At 43.5% G+C, this 23,293-nt stretch overlaps 1 protein-coding gene across 2 annotated transcripts in view; it reads right to left on the bottom strand.

Moving 5' to 3' along the window:
• Nucleotides 1–19,968, bottom strand: part of LOC112118286 (histone H4 transcription factor-like) — a 21,946-nt gene extending 1,978 nt beyond the window's left edge. Inside the window, exons 1-9 of one of the 2 annotated variants that reach the window (XM_026651177.2) lie at nucleotides 19,493–19,968; nucleotides 18,714–18,875; nucleotides 16,485–16,708; nucleotides 9,643–9,757; nucleotides 8,458–8,610; nucleotides 6,663–6,740; nucleotides 5,469–5,589; nucleotides 3,130–3,265; nucleotides 1,040–1,155 (exon numbers count right to left, since the gene is read on the bottom strand). In XM_026651177.2, coding sequence (XP_026506962.1) covers nucleotides 1,040–1,155; nucleotides 3,130–3,265; nucleotides 5,469–5,589; nucleotides 6,663–6,740; nucleotides 8,458–8,610; nucleotides 9,643–9,757; nucleotides 16,485–16,708; nucleotides 18,714–18,864 — 1,094 coding nt within the window. In that variant the 5' untranslated portion in view covers nucleotides 18,865–18,875; nucleotides 19,493–19,968. The remainder of the gene's footprint in view (nucleotides 1–1,039; nucleotides 1,156–3,129; nucleotides 3,266–5,468; nucleotides 5,590–6,662; nucleotides 6,741–8,457; nucleotides 8,611–9,642; nucleotides 9,758–16,484; nucleotides 16,709–18,713; nucleotides 18,876–19,492) is intronic. The other variant, XM_026651184.2, reaches the window with a different exon arrangement.
• Between the last annotated feature and the right edge of the window lie 3,325 nt (nucleotides 19,969–23,293).

The following is a 23,293-nucleotide window of genomic DNA, read 5'->3' as shown; positions in this document are numbered from 1 at the left end:
AAGAGAAGACAGAGGGGACATGATAGCAGTTTTCAGGTATCTAAAAGAGTGTCATAAGGAGGAGGGAGAAAACTTGTTCACCTTAGCCTCTAAGGGTAGAACAAGAAGCAATGGGCTTAAACTGCAGCAAGGGAGGTTTAGGCTGGACATTAGGAAAAAAGTTCCTGTCAGGGTGGTTAAACACTGGAATAAATTGCCTAGGGAGGTTGTGGAATCTCCATCTCTGGAGATATTTAAGAGTAAGACATTTATCTAACCATCAGGGATGGTCTAGACCAGGGGTCGGCAACGTTTGGCACGCGGCTCGCCAGGGTAAGCACCCTGGCAGGCCGGGCCAGTTTATTTACCTGCTGATGCGGCAAATTCGGCCGATCGCGGCCTGCACTGGCCGCGGTTCGCAGTCCCGGGCCAATGGGGGCGGCGGGAAGCGGTGCGGGCGAGGGATGTGCTGGCCGCAGTTTCCCGTCCCCGTCTCCCCCCCATTGGCCCGGGACGGCGAACTGCGGCCAGTGGGGGCCGCCATCAGCCGAACCTGCCGCATCAGCAGGTAAATAAACTGGCCCGGCCCGCCAGGGTGCTTACCCTGGCGAGCCGCGTGCCAAACATTGCCGACCCCTGGTCTAGACAGTATTTGGTCCTGCCATGAGGGCAGGGGACTGGACTCTATGACCTCTCGAGGTCCCTTCCAGTCCTAGAATCTATGAATACATGCATACAAATACAAAAATGCATACTAAATCCAAACGGCTAGCATTTAAAACCCAAATCATAAATTGCAATGTATGAAATGGTAGTTAAAGGAAACGAAATTTATGCAAAGAAACAAACATAATGGCACTAACTACTTTGTTAGACTTGAAACGTGAACCTGCATAGAAGAGATCTATTCATAATATATTTTATTAGAAGAGCTCCTCATTCTCTAAATTGAGCATTAGATGGTAATCAACCAAATATCTGTATCCTTTATACGAGACTGCCCCATCCCCCAGGAAAAAAAGATTTCATTTTTTGCTTTGGGTAAGAATTGATAACATACCTGAAGCGAGAATGACAGCTGAGTTTGTGCGCTTTGCGAAGATGCAGAGTCAATGTGTAACACCAGGAATAACATTTCTGACAGATGTGACATTTATATTTTAGATTGCCATTATTCTGAGGAAAAGATGGTGTGGAAATCAGTAATTGAGGTTGATGATAAATACAGACAGTAAAATTAAAGTAAGAAAAAATTAATATTAACTATATGTTATACTCCTGTAATATTTACATTATTTTCTAAGTACACATTTTTAATAGATAACCTCCACTGAACATTGCAATTTCGGATCAAAATTATACTGCAGATACCTCAGTCTTATTGATAGCAGGGTCTATGGCTTCCCCTCAAGCAACTGCAGCTTAAACAAACATCAGCTGGACAGTACTGGATTGCAATACATCAGCCATTATAACCAGGGCCAGCTTTAGTGAAAATGGTGCCCTGGGCGAACTTGTATTTTGGCGCCCCCTTCCCTCATCACCCCTGGCTCCTACAGGCTCCCTGGGCTCCCCCCCAACCTCTGGGCCATTACCTATACTTCATATGGAATGTCCACAGGAAAGTCCATTCAATGTAGATGGGCATCACCCATGGTCCATTGCGAGTTAAGTGTCCCTTGATGAGCCACTTACTTCGACTAGTCCCTTCAAGATGTGCTGGCTAACTATCTTGTGGGCGTTACCCCAGGAGCAAACATTTGAAATACAGGTATAGAGTCAATACTTATAACTTCAAGTACAAAAATGATACACGCATACAGATAGCATAAACAGATTCAGCAAATCATAACCTTTTCATAGACATCTTACATGCCACATTTTGTAAAAGATTTGTTGCAAATATATAACAGTGGTTGCAACAATGATCTGCATGGTCATGTTTTAATCAGATAACGTCACAATGAGTAACTGCTATAACTAGCAAATTCCTAGGCCACTGTCAGCAGAAGCGCAGGTGGCATGGTATATGGTGTATTGCCACACTTACTTCTGTGCTGCTGCAGTGGCTTGTGGTGCCTGGCGCTTGGCCTGCAGCTCAAGGCAGGCTTCGCGCTGTCACATGGGGACTGCAACTTGCCAGAGCCCACAGCCCTCCTGCAGCCCCTAGCCACTCTTGGCTCATTTTGACAGGAAGTACCAAGCAGTAATAACAACAATAAAACGTGTGTGTGTGTGTGTGTGTGCGCGCGTGACAGAGAGAGTAAGTGAGTGTGAGAGAGAAAGAGAGAAAAAGCCAGTGTGTGTGAGAGAGAGAGACAGAGAGAGCGCCAGTGTGTGTGTGTATGTGACAATCTGTGTTGGGGGACTGTGAGAGGCAGAGTGTATGTGGGTGTGAGAGCCTGTGTGTGTTAGGGAGTTTGAGAGTCAGTGAGCGCACTGTCACTTTAAGTCCCTCCTCCCCCCAGCTCAGCCCAGCTCCCCCCAAGGAAGTTTCGCTTCTCCTGGCCGGCCCTGTCAGAGACTGAACGGTGCAGGGCCACAGGCAGGGAGGGACTTGGCTCCACTCTGGGCAGCGAGTGGTGGGCCACGCTGCTTTGGGCTCCCCAGGGCCTGTGCAGAGCCGGGGCCCTCAGCCACATGGCTGAGTAGAGTGTGGGACGGGGCAGGGGGGCGGCACGGGGGAGGGACCGGAGAAGAGAGGAGTCCAGCCACAGCCAGCCAGGGGAAGCCCAAGCCCCTTATGGCAACCCCCTGGCTACAGCGCCCTGGGCTTGGGCCCCGTTTGCCTGGCCCTGATTAGAACTCAGACAAGTTCAAAAACCACATAATAAATATGTACCAGTTCTAGTTCTGTTATCGTGTGCTGTACTAGTTCTAGGGACAGAGTGCAGTAAATTGACACAGAAATATATTCCTTCAAATATTTTGCTTCTCAGGATAGGAATGGCTTGTTGATTTACAGGAAAGAAAAACATGATATTGGCCCAGTTTTCAAGATTGGGAACATGCAACTGTGTACAGTTAATTTATGCACCCAAATAGCCTAGATGCAAGCACAAGGCAGGTATTTTGACATACACATGCATTTTGAAAATCAGCCCCTATTGTCTATTAAAAGATGCTTCCGTCTACTCTTTTAATACCCACCATATGTGCTCTCTTGTAATGCTGTCTCAAGATCTGTGAAGTCCGTGAAGTAAAAACACATCCTTCTACATCACAGCTGTAGGCATTTGAATCGTGTGTTTCAACATGTTTATGAAGATCATAAGCATTCTTAAAACTGAGGAGCATATAGGTGAAACAAATTACTTTTACTGTTCAAATAACAGCAATAATAGCAGAGAGGGTGTGGTCTAGTACAGTGGTTCTCAACTTTTTTGGGCTCAGGACCCCTTTTTAAATGTTTATGGCCTGCAGGGCCGGTGCAAGGATATTTTGCGCCCTAGGCGAAACTTCCACCTTGCGCCCCCGCTCCCCCTGCCCTCCCCCCGGAGCATCTATTATTATAAACTTTCAAAAATGAATACAGTGGAGTCACATCTTACGCGGGGGTTAGGTTCTAAAGTCAGCGCGTAAGAGGAAAATCACGTATAGTGAAAATTACCATAAAGTATAGTACACTCAGTATACACAGGATACACTGTATACACTAGAACAGGGGTCCTCAACCTACGGCACGCGAGCCGATTTTTTTTTAAATGGCAGGCTGCGGGTCCCGGCCGTCGCTGAGCCTGCGGCCGGCCTGGGGTTCCGTTCACTCAGCCAGCAGCGGGCTGAGCGGGTCCGGCAGCGGGCTGGCGGCCGGGACCCAGGCTGGCAGGAGCCGGCGGCCGGAACCTCAGACTGGCAGCGGGTTCAGCGGCCGCCGGGACCTGCAACCTGCCATTAAAAAAAAAAGATCTGCTCGCGTGCCACCTTTGGCACGCGAGCCGTAGGTTGAGGACCCCTGTTCTAGTGTATACAGTGTATCCTGTAAAAAGAACAGGAGTACTTGTGGCACCTTAGAGACTAACGTGTACTGTGCTTTATGGTAATTTTCACTATACACGATTTTCCTCTTATGCGCTGACCTTAGAACCTAACCCCCGTGTAAGATGTCACTCCACTGTAGTGTTAAATTTTTTGGGGCACTGCTTTTTGGTGCCCCCAAATATTGGCACCCTAGGCGGCTGCCTAGTTCGCCTAGTGGTTACACCGGCTCTGATGGCCTGTTGCAACCCAGTAAATACTCTGAGGGTGGAGGCCCTGGGATGGTTTTGGTTGGATCCTGCCCCCCCACCTGGGGGAGGGGAGGGTTGGGTCCTGCCCAGCACTCACCTCATAGTGGCAGCACCTGTGCTGTGGGGCTTGCTGGGTTTGGCTCTCAGCTCCAGGCTTTGCAACCTCAGGGATTGCAGCGTTACTCAAGTTTGGCCCTGCCCCCCTGATTGGGCCAAATTTGTCTGAGTGGAGTTGTGATCTGGCTCATAGGGTTGCAGTGCCACTCACTCAAATTTGGTCTACCCAGACTCCTGTCATGATAGCTGGGCCAAACCTGAGTGGGAATATACTTCCACATTCTCATTATTATGGTTTGAGGGTAATCTCTGATTCTACTTTCTTCCTAGGCATCCAGGCTACGTCCAAATCTTGCCACTTTTTCCACAATAACTTTTCAATGATCCATACACGCCTCTCTGTCCTCTAAAACTCTTGTCCATGCACTGATCAAATGTTGTCATAATAAGAGCAACTTCTTCCGCTCTAGTCCCTCAAATATTCATATTACTCCCTCCAGTCTACCTAAAACATGCACATGAAAGTGTTATCCATTTATCTGACCTCTCCTGGAATCCATCCCTGCATCAGGTTTAAACTTCTTATCCTCCCTTTCAAGGCCCTATTTATTTCGGCCCCTGCCTATGTACATAAGTGTCCTAAATCATTAAGTCTTCCTCCCTTTGCTCCATCAGTGATGCCACCGTCAGTGTTCCCTTTGACTGAACTGGAAAAAGTAAAGAAGGTTGTGAGAGCCACCAGGAAGTTAGAGACTCAAGTGGGGAGTGGAAAAATAGAGGTAGCTGAGAGGAAATGGGTAAAATGATCCAGCGGCAAGAGGACAATTCAGAAGAGGAGCATCTGGCTCTCACAGAAATATCCAGTAACCCTTGTAGCTGACCCACTGAGGGGGGAAATAGTTGCTAAATATGGCCTAAATTGATCATTGATGACCTTTTCTTACAGTATGCATAGTCTTACCCGGAAGACATCTTTTGGCACTAGAAACAAAGTATCATTCCTACTTCCACCATAAGTTCAAGAAGTGCCTTTATGTGTTCCAGCAGACCAATGGATCAGTCTACCTACTTATTTATTTTTTTGAGCTAAGGGTTGCTATTTTAAGGGCTGAATGTTTTTCTTACTTTTGTTACCTCTTACATTCATTGAACACTGAATTATTTCCACACTTCTGTTGATTAGCTAAGAGTTCCAAATCTTCTTACCTACTCTCACAGAGATCACAGTGGAAAGGGCGTTCATCACAGTGTCGGAATCTGATGTGCGCTTTCAGAGAGGAGACACTTGTACATACCGTATCACAAAATGGACATGTAACATGGGTAACTGGAGAAATAATAATACTTTTATTTCTATGTCACTCCTTTGCCAAGACACTCAGTCTGTGGTGCAATATGATAAAAACATTTAGAAAAACCCATTCACACTAAAATTAACAACTAACGCTAATTTGGGTATACAATGCATAAGAAAAAAAAAGGGGGGGGAAAAGAAAGAGAACAGAGGGGTAATAAATATGGGCCAAATAGTGGGCATTCTAATAAACATGCACGTGAAAAAGCATTTTGAGGTATTTTCAAAACGTAGATGGAGAGAGAGAGACAAATTTCAGAGGGGAAGGGGGAGTTTGTTTCACTCTCTAGGGCCTAGTAAAACAAAGGCCTAATTGCCTACTTGCTTATGGCACAATGGTGGGAATTCGTAAAAGGTGGATGTTGTGAGAGTGCATGCAACAGGAAATTCTGAATGTAGGCAGGATCTACATTTTGGTGGGGAGTTTAAAGAAGTGTGTCATTTTATAATCTGATGCTTTATGGGCAGCCAATATAAAATATGTACGGTTGGCATAATGTGCTCATGCTAACCGCTTGTCTGGATGGGGAAATAGACCAGAATAGCAACTGAAGAATAAGCTATTCCTCATTAGCTACTGCTAGGTAGCTCCACATATGGACACTCTTATCCCGGAGCAAGAGTGCCCTTTTCTTATTGAGCTTAATCCACTTGGAAAGTTAATTAAACTAAATTACAGATAGTCACTCTTATTCCAGAATAGCTTTAGCACTTTAAATTTATATTCTTTCTTACTCCAGAATAACCTCCCCATGAAGACAAACCCTAAGAGGGAATTGTAATATTCAAACTTTGTAGTCAAGTGAGGACACGAAGAGGAGAAAGTCCTAAACAAGTGGGCATGCGAAGAGGAGAAAACCATCTCATATGGACTATCTATCTGATAGTAAGACTTCTGTTTCCCCACAATTGTATCATAATTGCCTTGAGTCTGTATACTGCTTCTCTCAGCTGACATATGAAAAGATATCTTAATAATATTATCATCATCTATCTATGGTTGTGCTAGTTTAGTAGAACATTTATTTTAAAAAGCTCTGACTCACCATGTCCTCTCATATAGTCCCGTAGTAACCTCTCATTGGCAAAGTGTTTGTCACAATTCTGACAAACAAATACTTGTTCTGAAATTTAATGGGAACTGATCAGTGATGCAATTGATATTTATTGATCTATTTTTAAAACACATAGATTAGGGTTGTCAATTTGATCACTAAACTGTCACAGTAGTGGGACAATTTCAGTATTATTTTGTATTCCAGATGTTTTTCAGAAAAAATCTGGTTTAGGGTAATTGCAGAATTTTAATTAGCAATATATTAATTTCACTCCTAACAAGACAACAATCTGTTAAAAAATATTAACAGTTTTAACCTGCCAAGTTTTCGAGCTTTATGGTTTGAGTACTTATATAGACCCCATTACCATAGCATCCATAGTACCTGAGCACTTTCCAAGTATTTAAAAAAAAAAAAAAAAAGAAATCTCTCTCTTCCTTCCTGGCCTGTAGGAAAAATATCCTGATTAGTTTATAGTTTGTTGAAAGGGTGGTAGGAGAATGTGCTGCAGTGAAGAACATATTGAGTAAAATCTAAGCTCAAGAGAGTGTTTGTCAAGGCTGTATCCCCACTTTGAACTTTAGGGTACAAACGTAGGGGCCTGCATGAGGACTCCTAAGCTTAACTACCAGCTTAGCTCTGGTCCGCTGCCACCATCTTAAGAATTCCCTCCCTGGGAAGCCTTGAGAAACCTTTCACCAATTCCCTGGTGAACACAGATCCAAACCCCCTTGGATCTTAAAACAAGGAGAAATCAATCTGGTTCTTAAAAAAGAAGGCTTTTAATTAAAGAAAAAGGTAAAAATCATCTCTGTAAAATCAGTATGGAAAATAGCTTTACAGGGTAATCAAACTTAAAGAGCTCAGAGGACCCCCCTCTGTCTTAGGTTCAAAGTACAGCAAACAAAGATAAACACTCTAGTAAAAGGTACATTACAAGTTGAGAAAACAAAGTAAATCTAAGACGCCTTGCCTGGCTTTTTACTTACAAGTTTGAAATAGGAGAGACTTGTTTAGAAAGATGGGGAGAACCTGGATTGATGTCTGGTCCCTCTCAGTCCCAAGAGCGAACCACCCCTTAAAACAAAGAGCACACACAAAAGCCTTTCCCGCCCCCCAAGATTTGAAAGTATCTTGTCCCCTTATTGGTCCTTCGGGTCAGGTGTCAGCCAGGTTACCAGAGCTTCTTAACCCTTTACAGGTAAAAGGATTGGAGTTTCTGGCCAGGAGGGATTCCATAGCACAGTACACAGGAGAGCTGCCACCCTTCCCTTTATAGTTATGACAGTGTTGCATTTAGTTCTGAAAGTGGTTAGTTCCATGATCATTCAGATCACTTTCAGAAGTGAATTCCATAATTTAAGTCCAGCTCCTGTAAGAGTTCTGTCTCTGGCATTCAACAGCTTCTCCTATTGGTCATCGGTTTCACTGTTCCAATGGAATGCAGTTGCCCTGAGAAGCCATGGGCATGGAGTCAGAGGCAATCTCTATTTTTACAATGGAATGCCACAACTGTCAGGTGGAAAGCCACTATGTTTAAATATGCATCTGAGTGCTCTCTCTCTTTCCCCCATTACCCCAATTCATCATTTATATCAAGCAATCATTGCAAAGCCAAAAGTACTTCCATGCTTCAGGAAGATAATTTCCTTCCTAAAGTCAATTTTGCATTTAATTGACACTTCTGAAAAATAATAATAGGTGTTATATATGTACTGTTATAAACCAGCTCAAAAGTAAATCCCTAAATAAATGTAAATAGAAATAGAGCAAATCCACTTACGATCCTCTGAAACCTGTCGCTTGGCATGATCAAAAAACTTGGTATTATTGGAGAACATCGCTCCACAAGAGGGACAGGCCACCACTCTTTCTTGAGTGTGGGTTCTTAAGTGATCCCATAGCTTGTGCTTTCCTTTAAATGTTCCTGAACAATCTAAACACACATACTATATAAGATTACAGAACAGTTGCACATGAGCACTTTATTTTCTCGAGTACAAACAGGAAAGATTGTATTGTATTGGTGGACTATATATATTTTTAGAGGAGCACAACTAAAATGTTTTTAGGAAAAGTCAGAACATTACTACTGCAAACACTACAAAGAGTTCAGTTCTGCAAATGCTACACAGGGCCTGTTCAAAAGCCTACTAAAAAAAAAAATCAATGGAACGATTCCCAGTGACTTCAGTGGGCTTTGGCTTAGGCCACTGTTGCCCAAACTTTTCCTGTCTGCGTCCCCTGCTCCATTACTCCTCAGCCAAGGTTTCCTCAGCAGAGGAGCTTGAGCTGATGGCAGAGCTGAGGATGGGGGCAGAGTGAAGCTGTGACTGGAGCTGGAGTGGGGGCAGAACGGAGCTGGGGCTGGAGCTAGGCTGGGGGCAGAGCGGGGCTGGATGGTGCTCCCTCCACACCCCGTGGGGGCTGGCCTGGGCCCCACCAAGCGTCCCATTAAACATTCCTCCATGCCCCCCCAGTGGGACGTGCCCCCCAGTTTGGGGATTACTGGCTTAGGCAAAATTCCCATTGAAGTTATGTGCAGAACGCCCATTAAATTACTGTTTTTGCATTGGTGTGAAAAAGTTTTAGGGCAGCAACATTGCTACTCTAAGCTCAAAAACATTCCTTCAGTGTAGGACCCCAAGCCTGTGGGTGCTGAAAGTTTTCAACTCCCACTGAGGTCAAATGGGAATTGAGGGTGCTCAGAACCTTGAAGGATTGGACTCTGGCATACTAGGCTTTTAATTAAGTGATTTGGCATTGCTAGTGCAAACCACTTAAACTAATCAAGAGCATACAATGTAGGTAAAGTACTTTAATTATTTAAGATGGCTGGAAAAAGGCTGTATGAAGAGATCTAACATATTCCTGTGCTTCATGAAATACTCAGTAAATTTTATAGCGGCACTGAAATTACTAGGGCAATATTCCATATTTTGTAAATTAAATATAGAACGTGAGCTACCTTTCCAGTGACAACAACAAATAGCTTTCTTGTTACTTGAAATGTTTTCTTTCTTAGTAGAGTATGCATGCATGGCAACATGCCGATAAAACCATTCTGGGTTGTTGTAGGTAACCTGAGGACAAAATGGAACCATGAAGATGATGGATAGTGTTGGCAGGAAATCAAATGACAAAAACAAAACACATTGTGTAAATTCTCTAGAAATCACTTCTATCAGAGTAAGTGGTGCCTCATCTATTGAAGAAATTTTGAATAGGGCAGTCGATTAATCGCGATTAACTCGAAAAATTAATCGCAATTAAAAAAATTAATCGCATGTTTAAACAGAATACCAATGGAAATTTATTAAATATTTTGGATGTTTTTCTACATTTTCAAATATATTGATTTCAGTTACAACACACAATACAAAGTGTACAGTGCTCACTTTATATTATTTTTATTACAGATATTTGCACTGGAAAAATGATAAACAAAAATAGTATTTTTCAATTCACCTCATACAAGTACTGAAGTGCAATCTCTTTATCGTGAAAGTGCAACTTACAAACTTAGATTTTTTGTTACATAACTGCACTCAAAAAACAAAACAATGTAAAACTTTAGAACCTACAAGTCCACTCAGTCCTACTTCTTGTTCAGTCAATCGCTCAGAAAAAGAAGTTTGTTTACATTTACAGGAGATAATGCTGCCCACTTCTTATTTACAATGTCACCTGAAAGCGAGAACAGGCATTTGCATGGCACTTTTGTAGCTGGAATTGCTAGGTATTTACACGCCAGATATGCTAAACATTCGTGTGCCCCTTCATGCTTCGGCCACCATTCCAGAGGACATGCTTCCATGCTGATGACAAATTAAATTTGTGACTGAACTATTTGGGGGAGAACTGTATGTCTCCGGATGACCCAACACATGTTCGTTTTAAGAACACTTTCACTTCAGATTGGTACCTTCTTTGCGTTTTGTCAAATGTGAGATTTCTAAAGATAGCTACAGCACTCAACCCAAGGTTTAAGAATCTGAAGTGCCTTCCAAAATCTGAGATAGATGAGGTGTGGAGCATGCTTTCAGAAGTCTTAAAAGAGCAACATTCCAATGCGGAAACTACAGAACTGAACCACCAAAAAAAGAAAATCCACCTTCTGCCAGTGGCATCTGAGTCAGATGATGAAAATAAACATGCGTCGGTCCGCACTACTTTGGATTGTTATCAAGCAGAACCTGTCATCGGCATGGATGCATGTCCTCTGGAATAGTGGTTGAAGCATGAAGGGACATATGAATCTTTAGCAGATCTGGCACGTAAATATTTTGTGACACTGGCTACAACACTGCCATGCAAACACCTGTTGTCACATTCAGGTGACATTGTAAACAAGAAGCGGGCAGCATTATCTCCTGCAAATGTAAACAAACTTGTTTTTCTGAGCGATTGGCTGAACAAGAAGTAGGATTGAGTAGACTTGTAGGCTCTAAAGTTTTACATTGTTTTGTTTTTTGAGTGCAGTTATTTTTTGTACATAATTCTACATTTGTAAGTTCAACTTTCATGATAAAGAGATTGCACTACATTATTTATACTAGGTGAATTGAAAAATACTATTTCTTTTGTTTACTGTGCAAATATTTGTAATTAAAAATAATAATATAAAGTGAGCACTGTGGTAATTGAAATCAAAATATTTGAACATGTAGAAAACATCCACAAATATTTAAATAAATGGTATTCTATTACTCTTTAACAGTGCGATTAATCGCAATTAATTTTTTAATTGCTTTACAGCCCTAATTTTGAACATACCAGAGTTGCTTCCATATATACCAGATCCTGAATTTGGCCTTAACTGTAGTACAGGGATTGGTAACCTTTGGCACGCGGCCCGTCAGGGAAATCCACTGGCAGGCTGGGACGGTTTGTTTACCTGCAGCGTCCACAGGTTCGGCCGATCGCAGCTCCCACTGGCCGCGGTTCGCTGTTCCAAGCCAACGGGGGCTGCGGAAAGCGGTAGCCAGCACATCCCTCGGCCCACGCTGCTTCCCACAGCCCCCATTGGCCTGGAACAGCGAACCGCGACCAGTGGGTGCTGCCATCGGCCGAACCTGCGGACGCTGCAGGTAAACAAACTGTCCCGACCTGCCAGCGGATTTCTCTGACAGGCCGCGCGCCAAAGGTTGCTGATCTCTGCTGTAGTAGCTTAAAGATACAGTCAGTCAATTTTAGTCCAGTGGCTCCCGACTTTTCTATTGTTGGAAGCCCCCTCTTCTGATGGGTTAGCAAATAGGAGCCCTCACCATCCCATCGTACCATGCCCTGGTATAGTTGTCACTGACTCTCCATATTTCTTTACCTAGTCTCATTTTTTAAAATTGTTTTTCTCTCTCTCCTTTTCCCCTAGATTCTCTCTTTTTCCTTGTCTTTTTGCTTCCCCCCTACACTCTCTCGCTCACCAGAAACCTACTAGTGCAGGCAGGGCCGGCTCCAGGGTTTTGGCCGCCCCAAGCAGCCAAAAAAAAATAAAAATAAAATCCGCGATCGCAATCGCGATCTGCGGCGGCAATTCGGCGGAAGGTCCTTCGCTCCGAGCGGAGTGAGGGACCGTCCGCCGAATTGCCGCTAAATAGCTGGACCTGCCGCCCCTCCTCCGGAGGGCCGCCCCAAGCACCTGCTTGCCAAGCTGGTGCCTGGAGCCGACCCTGAGTGCAGGTTGCTCAGAGTGGGCATAAGTGGCACATCATCTCAGTAACTTTAGATTTAAGTGTTGCTGCAGTGGAGGAGAGAGAGAAACTTAAGGGCTGCTGCCTGAGCCAGATGGCTTGTACCATTGAGTCGATCTGCAGTTTGATACATTAGGAGCCACCACAGAAGCTGGGAAGCAAAATGGGTGATTTTCAAGGAGGACTTTATCCGTTGTTATGGGAGTGGAAATGGTTAGCAGCTTTCCCTGCCCCCTCTCTCTCTTTTGTTTTGCATCTTACCCCACCTTTCTGGACTAGTCTAGCCTGCCTACCAGGTTGGGAAACACTATTTTAATTAATACAATTCATAACAGCAGTTTAAGCTTGAAGGAACATGTATAGAAATATTTAGCAAAGTGCTACATATAGAAAGAAATAAAATTAAAGGGCATATTTCATCTTAATAAGTGAAGAAAACCATACAAAAAACCCCAATTACCATAAAAACTGATTATATGCTAACTGAAAATGAAGTTACTACCCCATCAGAACAACTCCCATAAATGTTAAAGGTTTTTTTAAATACATGTTCTACAAAAGAGAACAGGTTTCCTGACATGCACAACCAGGGCGGCTCTTGATTCCTGGCCTGAAAAAATGTGAGATCTGAGTTTTATTGGTATTTCTTAAAATTAAAGGCCTAGCAACATGCAAGATCACTTCTAGTAAGTACATACACAAGGACTTTTTTTTTTTAAACCTTTATATTTTAAAAACAACAATCACAGTGGGAAAAGTAACTTCCATAAGTTATGGGGCTCAATGGAAATGGAACCTGCAGGTCAAGCTATACAACCAATTATCTTATGATATAATTAATTACTGTATCTGTTTTGGTTTTTAATTTTAAAGAGAAATTAATGTTTGTGAAAGGTTCTATATTTCATACACTGAGCCCAGATCCACAAAGGGACTTAGGTGCCTAGAAAACCACAAGAACAACACTGTGATCCACAAACCCTGAGTTAAGCACCTAAGGCTTCCTATACAATGAATGGGGAGAGATAGGTGCCTAAGGCCACCCACAAAACTCAGCACACTAGGCGCAGAACTGCTTAAGCTAGTCAATGGGAGATGCCAGTGAGAGGGGATCCAAGCCTCACCCTTGTCATGAAGATAAGTGTCTAATTCTGTGCTGCAGGGAGGTGTCTATTTCTGCTTGTGATCCACAACTGGGAGAAGATAGGCATTCCTCTGCCTAAGTCACACGTGGGGCCTGATCTGGCAGACATGCTCTGAGGCCACCAACTCTGCACAGAAACACTGTGGGTGGGAGGGAGCGAACCCCAGTTCAAGTCTTGCCTCTGCCCAGTGAAAAGGTATTTGAACAAGGGATTTACCTCCTCTCAGGTGCATGTTCTAATCACTAGACAATTCTCATGTGGATCTCCCTCATTCTTTCCTTTTGAAGCTGTTCTACTTTAAATAACTGAATATTAATTTGGCCAGAGAAAGAGTGAGAATCATTACAGTTCAGTGGGGACTTAAACTGCTGGCCTCCAGTATTCTGGGTGAGTGCCCTAACCACTGGGATAAAGATAAAAGGTTCCTTCATTACCTGCCAACCCCCCATTATTGGTGTGGAGTTAGGTGGCCTATGAACACGCTTACTGGATTGAGCACCACATGCAATTTAGTCAGAGGGATGCCTATCTTCCTAAGTCATGATTCACGTGGAGGCTTAGATGGCAGAAAGGCATCCATACCATAATGGTCCTCTAGCACCTGGATCAGAGCACTGGCCTTATAAACCAGGGTTTGTGATTTCAATTGTCATTAAGGACTTGTACCAATAATTTTCAGACTAGATAGTCACAATGATCCCTTCTGGCCTTGGAATACATGAACACCTACAATGAGGCACCAAATGTGCTTGCCCAGAGGCAAAAACATAGGCACCTAAGTAACTTTTACTGCAAAAATTTAGATGCTGAGTGACTTTAGGTACCTACAGGGTTAGGCAGCAGCCAAGCAGGGGTTTTGTGAATCACAGTGGTGCCTAAAAATGCTATACAGGCACCTAAATCTGGGGGTTAGGCACCTAAGTACCTTTGTAGATCCAGGCCCTGGTGACTAAAATCCTCTATTTATACAGGTAGAGGTTGTTGTGACAGACTAAAACTAATCTGTCAATAATTCTTATTTGATGTAGAAATGCATTGACATGAAGAGAGAAACCGAAGAATTATATGAGCACTGTCTCTTTAAATTCAGAGCCAAAGGAACAAATGAGCTTTTTTCTAGGTTAACATCTCAGAGGAGAGACAGACCAGGATCCAGTCACCCTTTAGGCAGACTAAGATCAAAGGGCTTGTGAAATACTACATCTTGAGAGAAGAAATTGGGAAATACCTCCAGTGCTAGATAAGGGGAATGTTAATAGAAACATTATACAGAGAATGGAAACTATTCCACTCCCTCAAGATAGTACATTTTTTCAAACATTACACTGCTTAAATTCAGCAATGAGCTCCATGTAGGCAGACCTTTGTGCCTCTGCAGAGCACCAGTGAGGTCCATGGGGGGTACATCTCATGGACTTCACTGAAGAATCAGGATAATTGTTTGTACCCGCAACCAGAATTGGCACACCTTCAAAATGAAAAATGGTCACAAATGAGAAACAACTGAAAGCGGGGAGGGGGGAAAAACATACTTGAGACTCCTGAAACAATGTGACTTTGAAAGGCCAAAGGAGTGGGGGGCGGGAAGGGGAGAGAGAGCTCTTCTTGAAATGTAAGCATCTGCTTGTTTTTAATTCTGTAGAATTAAACTTGAAGTGAACCTATCTAGATGAGATTTGCAGAGAGAGTTTCATAGCGTTTCTGTGTTCTGCATGCCAAGTCTTTTGTTTTAATCTGATTCTCTCTCTATTCTTAATTTACTTATTTGTTATTAAACTATTTGAGTCAAAGACTGATGTTTGTAAATTTCATGAAAACCAACCGGGGGGGAAGGGGAGACAACAACCTTTAAAAAGAGGTAGTAGTGAAGGAAGGTTGTCTGAAGCCTACCTTGCTCAGTGTTCTCAATCTAAAGGGCATGCCTAAGGAGTCTCTTCCAGATGGAGCATCAGTTGCAGGGCTTCAACCCAATGGATGCAAAGAGAATGCCCACTGACAAGAACTGAGTTTAGGGGGCCAAAGATGACAGACACAATGCTTCCCCATGCTGCCCTACCAATATGGTCCCACACTGCTAGGATGAATACTTCTAAGGGGCAAAAGGTAGTTTAGTTTCAGAGCCCATTCAGTCATTACCAACTATTCTAACACTGGCAAAAAGGATATTAATTGGTGTAAAATGTAATTGTTCTCTTGATACAGAAAGACAAAGTGACGAGGTGATATCTTTTATTGGACTAACTTCTGCTGGTGAAAAGAGACAAGCTTTCAAAGAGCTCTTCAACAGTCAACATGGGTACAACAACACTGCAAACAACTCTTGATACAGACATTGTCCACTAGGAATTGGATGGAGACCACTAATTAATTTTACATATTCCACCAAAGAGCTGTCAGAAGCTGACATTTTTCAGTTGCTCCTAGGCTATATCAGATTTGAATTAGTGACCTAAAGATGAAAGGCTCATTAACAAATCCTCTGAGCCATCCAATTTCAGAATCATTAAAAGGCTGCAAATATCTGAGAGAAAATATCAGATATTCTTGTCTAATTTTTGTTCCAGAAAATGGTCAAAGTAAATACAGTGGGTTTCTTAATTAGGTTGATGGCATATTCATTAGCTTAGAATATTTCTGGTTACGTTACAATTTTGTATGATATATTTCTAAAACACAGAAAAAGCAGTGCAGTGGGAAAAAAGTCATTTTAGTTCTAACAAAAGGAAGAATACTTGGATTTAAAGTAAACTGGTTGCAGATGCTAAAATAAATGGTGTTTATATACAGTATATACTTTGGCAAACACTATCACAATAATTACCATTTCTACTTATGAAGATGGAATGGAACAACACTCAATAATAAATAATAAAACAAAATTCAGTAGTGAAACCTCTCTTTTCCAGGTGCTGGAACTGGGGAAGGTTAAGGTAGAGTTAGGAGACAAGAAAAGAAACAACATTCATTTCACTTACATCACAATTCTCCCATTGGCAAACATACATCTCTGAAATCCTTGGTATCTGATTCTGGTTATGGCTGTTCTGGGAACATGCTGGCCAATCTTGGTGTGATGCCCTTAACTGAGAGCCTAAGAATTTCAACTTGGTGTGGTAACTATGAAAATTTACATGGGTTACCAGCTCCCTGGGACCTGTAGCCAAAAATTCACAATTTCTCCACCAACAATGGTACTGCTCTAAACACAAAAAAAAGAAATAATGTTTCATGGAATGTTGTATTAAGTTAGGAACTGTGTGAGACAATCTTCAAGAAGGTACCAGAAGATAACTATTACTTACATTTTAGGTGAGGATCTACTGAACCATCGGTAAAACTAGTAGAGTGACGGATACCGGCTATGTTCAGATAATTAAGTATCTAAAGATTTTAAGCCTCAGCAATGAACAAGATTTTTCACCTTCTCAAAACTCATAATTCTAGTGAAATTTTCCCCAGAAAGAGAGCACTGGACTTAGAATGTCTGAGTAAGGTCTATTGAATGGTTGTACAGTGTTACTGTTTACTATTAGAAAGACAAGTTGGGCGAAGTAATATCCTTGTCTGTGTAATATCCTGGGACCAACATGGCTACAAGAACACTGCATATAACTGATCACACATTACCACAATATAAATGATAATAGTAAAGACTTGAGGCCTGATTCTTAGGCACTGGACTTTTAGCAAATGACAAGTCCTTGCTCCAAAAATCTTGGTTGTGTTTTCAAATTTTACAGTCAATCTGCACTCCAGCCTGTAATAGCCAACCAAACTTTTAATTATTCAATAATCTTTCCTGAACCCACGTGAGTAGTTAGTTATATAGTACAAACTGGATTATCCAAATGTAATGGGAACAATGAATAAGTATAGAAACACAAAGGAAATTCCAAGGCACAGAAAGAAGAGGATCTCTCTATTTCAGATAAAAGAGTTTCTGATCATTTTGGTTTGGATATTTGAGTGTTGCACAATATTTGATTTTTGACAGTGCAAATCTTGAATTCAAAAGGACATTGTTAAGAATACCTGATACGGAAACTGGCTGTTTGGCATTTTTAGTTTGCAGGCTTTCACACGGTCATCACTCTGTTCTGCCTACTTGTTTCAATCCAGTGAGTTGGCAGAGGTTCTAAATTTGAAAGGGACTCCATGTGGGTGCAAGGATCTGCCCACATCTATTCAATTGCAGGATAGGGCCCACGTAATAAGGCAACAAAACAAAAATTAACACAGGAATTACTTGAGTCTCTCATGCCCAGTACTCCAGTAGGTTATACGCAGTTGTAACATCATAGAATTATTCATTCTGGAGCACCAAAGCAACCCAGGACAAGCCCAGTGGTTTCGGAGGACCAATACAGAATGTTGTAAAAATTAGCTTTTTACTTACGTATGAGCTAAAATACTGTCTGGATAGAGGAGGCATTGAGTGCATATTGTTGTTGGTTCAATTTTACTTTCCATTTACTGTACCTTTAATTAAACTCGGTCTAGTATTTACACCAGCAATTAAACATGTGAAAATAGTGTTAAGACTAAAGGTCAGGATTCATAAGAGCTACAATAGCAATATTAAAAATATCTACTACACTATTGCTATTACAGTCTACATAGACTGCTTACAATTTTCTGTGGGATACAACTTCTGAGGTTTTCTTGTAAGTAACTGTAATACCATTAGAAGAAAGATGCAAGATATATAACAGGAGCAAGTAAATACTGTTTATTTATTCACAGAAAACAGTTACAACAAAAGGGCAAGTTTCCTCTAAGTTGATTTCTCCAATCTCCACCTTAAAGTTAGAAATCTTAAGTAACACATAAGTTCCAGAAATCCAAAAATTCTTTTTTGAGACTACCAATTTAAAAAAAAAAAAACACACACCACACTTTAGCCCTCATTCAAGAAGAAATTGAGTTTAAACTTCTGATTCATGACTTCAGCTACATTAGCATTATTTCAATTTTAGTACTGTATCTTTAGAAAAAGAGAAAACCAGCAAAATCAGATGCAAATAAAAAAACAAAAATAGGCCCCAGTCGTGCAAGTGTCTCTGGTGTGTAGTCACCAGCACACACATAGAGTCCTATTGACTTCATTTTACCAGCAAAGTGCCAGTGCAAGATCAGGGCCACAAACTACAAAAATCTTCAAAACTGCAATATTATCTGTATGGTGAATGAGACAGATATATTACCTGTTCTTTCCAGAGGATGTTGTCGATACTCTTTCAAGTGTTCTGCAATGTGGTCACAAAATTCCTCCATACATTTTCCTACAAAAAGGCATTCTTCCCATTCACACAGTAATATCAGTTCAGAGTTCTTGAATTTGTTTCCAGGGGCCATTACTTAAAATCCTTTAAAGTACAGAGTAGTTTTCTGTGTTATTAGATTTACAGAAATTTCTCTTATGAAAACAACCATCATATAATTTACACCCCCCCCCAAAATTATGATATGTACTTTTTTATAACTGGGTGTATAATATCTTCCAGACTCTATGGCCTAATCTTGCACACACACAGGCCTTGTCTACACACAAAAGTTGTACCTCTTTAACAATACTGATATAGTTCAAGCAGTACACACACACAGTGCGGGCACCGTACTGATATAAATCTGTTTATACTAGTATAGCTTATTCCCATATAGGAAGGGGACTAAGCTATACTGATATAAGCACCTGTATACCAGCATAAACATACTAGGGATTTGTACTGGTATAACTATATATTGGTAAAAAAAACCCTCATCCCTAATCAACAGAATACCAATACAAAATCTGTGTGAAGACTAGGCCTTAGGCAGACGAGTGAGGAAATGGGCCCTAAATCAGTTTCTCTATTTCCCCATCATGAAATTATATAGATACTCAGTGCATCTGCGGACAGGATTTCTGTACTTTGACTAGACAAAGTGCTAGCAAAAGGAACAGAAGTTAACTAACCACCGTTTTCCAAAATCGCTGACATACCTGAAAACGTTACACCGGGCTGGGAAGGCGCCTCTAACAAATGGTAACGGTGCCATCTCAGCGGTTACACCGGATCGTACCGGTCGGTGTCACTGACTCCCTGACCTGTGGCGCAGAACGCAGTGGTGGTCCTGAATCCCCCCCGCCCAGGTCATCGTTCATTTTCAAATGAATTAATAAGTTACCCAAATTTGGAATAATTAACAAAAAAAGTTCGTTATTGTTTTAATTGCGCCCTATCTGCACCCAAAAGGGGCCAGCCCGCTGCCAAGGGGGCGGGGCAGACTGTCCCCTGGGAACAAGGCTGGGCAGAGCCAGACCGACTCTCTGGAAAGGACTGCGGGACCGGGGCCGGCATTTCCGGAGGGCTGCGTCAGAGCTGCCGCGGTGCCGGCTGCGGGAACGGCTCAATGCATTTGAATTACAACGGTCCAAATATGCCCCTTTGCCCGTCACTGCTCCCAACCCCCCGCTCTAGGGACTCATGGACGGAGACAGAGAGAGCGCTGACATTAAGAGGCGCCTCCCCCATCATTAGCCCCACGGACACGGGGGGGCGCTCAGAGCCAGGGCAAGGGGGAGGGGCGGACACAGACACGCGCTGGCCAAGCCGCGCGGACGCACCCGCCAGGGCCGGGAAAGCACCTTAGAGCAGCCGGAGCCCGCGCACCTCTGCCGCTCTGGCAGCGGGATCGAGGCTCCCGCCTTGCCCGGATAACTCACGTGCCTAGTGAGGCGGGGAGGAGCTACTGCAACCAATCAAGGCGGAGGTGGCTCCTCCGTATAGCAGCCCAGGGGGCGGGGCCGAGACGCCGAGTGACCGAGTCCCCTGCGGTGCCGCCCCTTCGCCTCAGCGGGTGGGGGGAGGAGTACGCGCAACCGCCGCCAACGGATGAACTCGGTGCTCCTCGCTCCATCTCCTCCCCCCGCCTTGACTGAGCACCGCCTCCTCGATCAACCACCCCAGGCCCTCTGGGATCGGCCCCGCCCCTTCCACGCACCAGAGGGAGGCAGCGACATGGAGGAGTCCAGCCCCGCCCCCTCATGAAATGAACAAGCCAGGGGCGGGGTCGCCTGCGCTCCCCCAGCCCCCCCACGTGCCAGTGAGCTGCCCCTCGCCCCCCCCCACGCTGCCGTCACCCAGTCCCCAAGCCCCTCTTCTTCTGCTGTGCTATGTGTGATACAAACCAATCACCCACAGGCAGGGTGGTGGCCTTTCCTGGCTCATTGCCACCCTTTCCCCCCACACACGGCCCAGATTTCCCTAGTGTAGACAGGGCCACAGATGCCACCTACTTGGCCTTCATAGGCTGCTTGGGTTTGCATGGGGTAAAATTTTAAATTGTATGTGGGATTTGTAAGTTATCAGCTGTGACATTGTATGTGACACAAAAAAGGCGGCGTGCAACTTGCGTTAAATGTAATCACTCCTCTTTGATCCTGCAAGTGATGGACCCGCTCATCTAGAAAGGGTGGATGCAGTGTTCCTATGGTAACTGAGTGATTGTAAGAATCAGGTTTTCCAAAAGGAACAGCAGGGTCCTGGGCTGCTAGGTTTAGGCCTAGGTCAGCTGTGTTGCCCAGTGTAGAAAGCCATTGCTGTGCTAAGTAACATTAATGTTTAATTTTACTTATGTGTAGACTTGTTGAAGTCAGTGTAGGACTACTCAAGATCTTAAAAGTTATTCATGTGGTTAAGCATATATAGGATTGGGGCTTTATAGACTGACTCGTGCTTAGTTAAACATGTAAACTTTGCGTGATTGGGGCTTTAGATTATAAATACCTTGGGGCAGGCACTATCTCTTACCATGTGACTGTATAATTCCATTACAATAAGGCCCTTGTCCTGACTGGTGCTATCACAATACATACACATAATAAATATGATACGTTGTTGATGTCATTCCATTTTCATGGTAGCCTACTGAGCAATTCTGTTTGTGACTTTTATTTTTCCATTATATATCTTTGTTTTGCCTGTTTTCAACAGAATTTTTTTCTAGGCCAAATAGAGTATTGCATGGAACAAAGGAAAAAAAGAGATCAGGTAGGTGAGGTAATATGCAGATGGACGCCCTGATCGTTGGAGCCCTGGGTGCCTGGGACCCCTGCAACGAGCGTGTGCTGCGGACCTGCGGGATCGGTCGACGCTACGCACGGCTCATGTGGCGCCTCATGGTCTTGACACCATCCGGTGGTCCAGGGACATCTACACCGGCCACCGACAGTACCAGGAGGCATGAGCTGGAGCGACATCATGCATCGACTACGAGAAAGGGACTGAGAGACTTTTTCCGTTGGACCATATGAACTGGAACCATAAACTCACTGAACGTTAAATCTCACCAAATGAGGGTCAATGCATCCTCATCATCATACCCACTCATTATACTCCACACCCGAACATAGCCATTATATGAAGAACATACCCTCATATCTCAATGTCTGTACTTTGACCCGTTAACCTTTTACCCCCCAATAGGGGATATTGCTGATTATGTATTCCTTATACCACCCAATCTTAAATCGAACTTCGCACCCATTGATTATAATCTGTACGTTATTCCCTGATAACCAGAAATTTCTATGCTTAAACTCTGTACCATTCACTTTTTTAAAAATATCATATTAATACATTTTTTAAATCTTTTATTGGACCAACTTCTGTTGTTAGAAGGTACAAGCTTTCAAGCTACACAGAGCTCTTCTTCAGATCTGGGGAAGGAAATCACAGTGTCTGAGCTAAATACAGTTTGGGATCGATTGTTAAGTATAAGGGGTAATGCATGTTGTAGGCCATTACTAGAAATGGGCAATTGAGGGTTAGATTGTTACGCATACTGGGTTTGAAGTGGGCAATTAAGGGTAGCAGGCAGGGTAGTGTGTTAAAGATTGTTGTAATGAGCCATAAAACCAATGTCCCTGTCCCTGTTAGGTTTTTGTTATCTAGCAGCGTTTTGAATTTAAATTCCCAGGCTCGCCTTTTGAAGGTGTTGTGGAGTTTTCCTTTGAGGATGTGATCACATGCCTTACTTCACACCTAGTCCCACTAAGGCCTTGGCTACACTTGCGAATGTACAGCGCTGTGAGTTAAACCTGGCTTCGTACAGCTGAGTAGGGAAAGTGCTGCAGTCTGTCCACACTGACAGCTGCCCAGCGCACTGTTGTGGCCACATTTGCAGCATTTGCTGCGCCATTGGGAGCGGTGCATTATGGGCAGCTATCCCACAGAGCACCTCTTCCCATTCTGGCGCCGTGGGTTGTGGGAAGGGGACGTGGGTGCGGGGCATTCTGGGTCCTGTCCCAACGCCCCGTGATGCATCGCTTCGCATCCCAGAAATCCCTTTGTTTCCGTCCACCTTTGGTGCCATCTTTCAACGGTTTCTGTGCAGCGCGATCTGTTGTCTGCGGGAAATGGAGCCCGAACTGCTGAGGCGTATGCTGACTTATCTCACCAGCACGTCACATTTGGCTGTCGAACTATTCCTTAAGATCCAAAGTGACAGTGAGAGTGAGGAGTCCGATGATGCTATCGAGCCGCGTAATGCGTACGACACGAAATTGCTTGTAGCATTCACGGACATGCTCAGCACCGTGGAACGCCACTTTGGGGCTCGGGAAACAAGCACCGAGTGGTGGGATCACATCGTCATGGAAGTCTGGGATGACGAGCAGTGGCTGCAGAACTTTCGGATGAGAAAAGCCACTTTCATGGGACTGTGTGAGGAGCTCACCCCCACCCTGCGGTGCAAGGACACGAGATTGAGAGCTGCCCTGCCAGTGGAGAAGCGGGTGGCT

The sequence above is a fragment of the Terrapene carolina genome, unplaced genomic scaffold (assembly GCF_002925995.2).
Source record: "Terrapene carolina triunguis isolate 2854851 unplaced genomic scaffold, T_m_triunguis-2.0 Scaffold30, whole genome shotgun sequence".
NCBI classification, from domain to species: Eukaryota; Metazoa; Chordata; order Testudines; family Emydidae; genus Terrapene; species Terrapene triunguis.
Note: the sequence above shows the minus strand (reverse complement) of the source record. Positions and strands in the feature narration are given on the sequence as shown.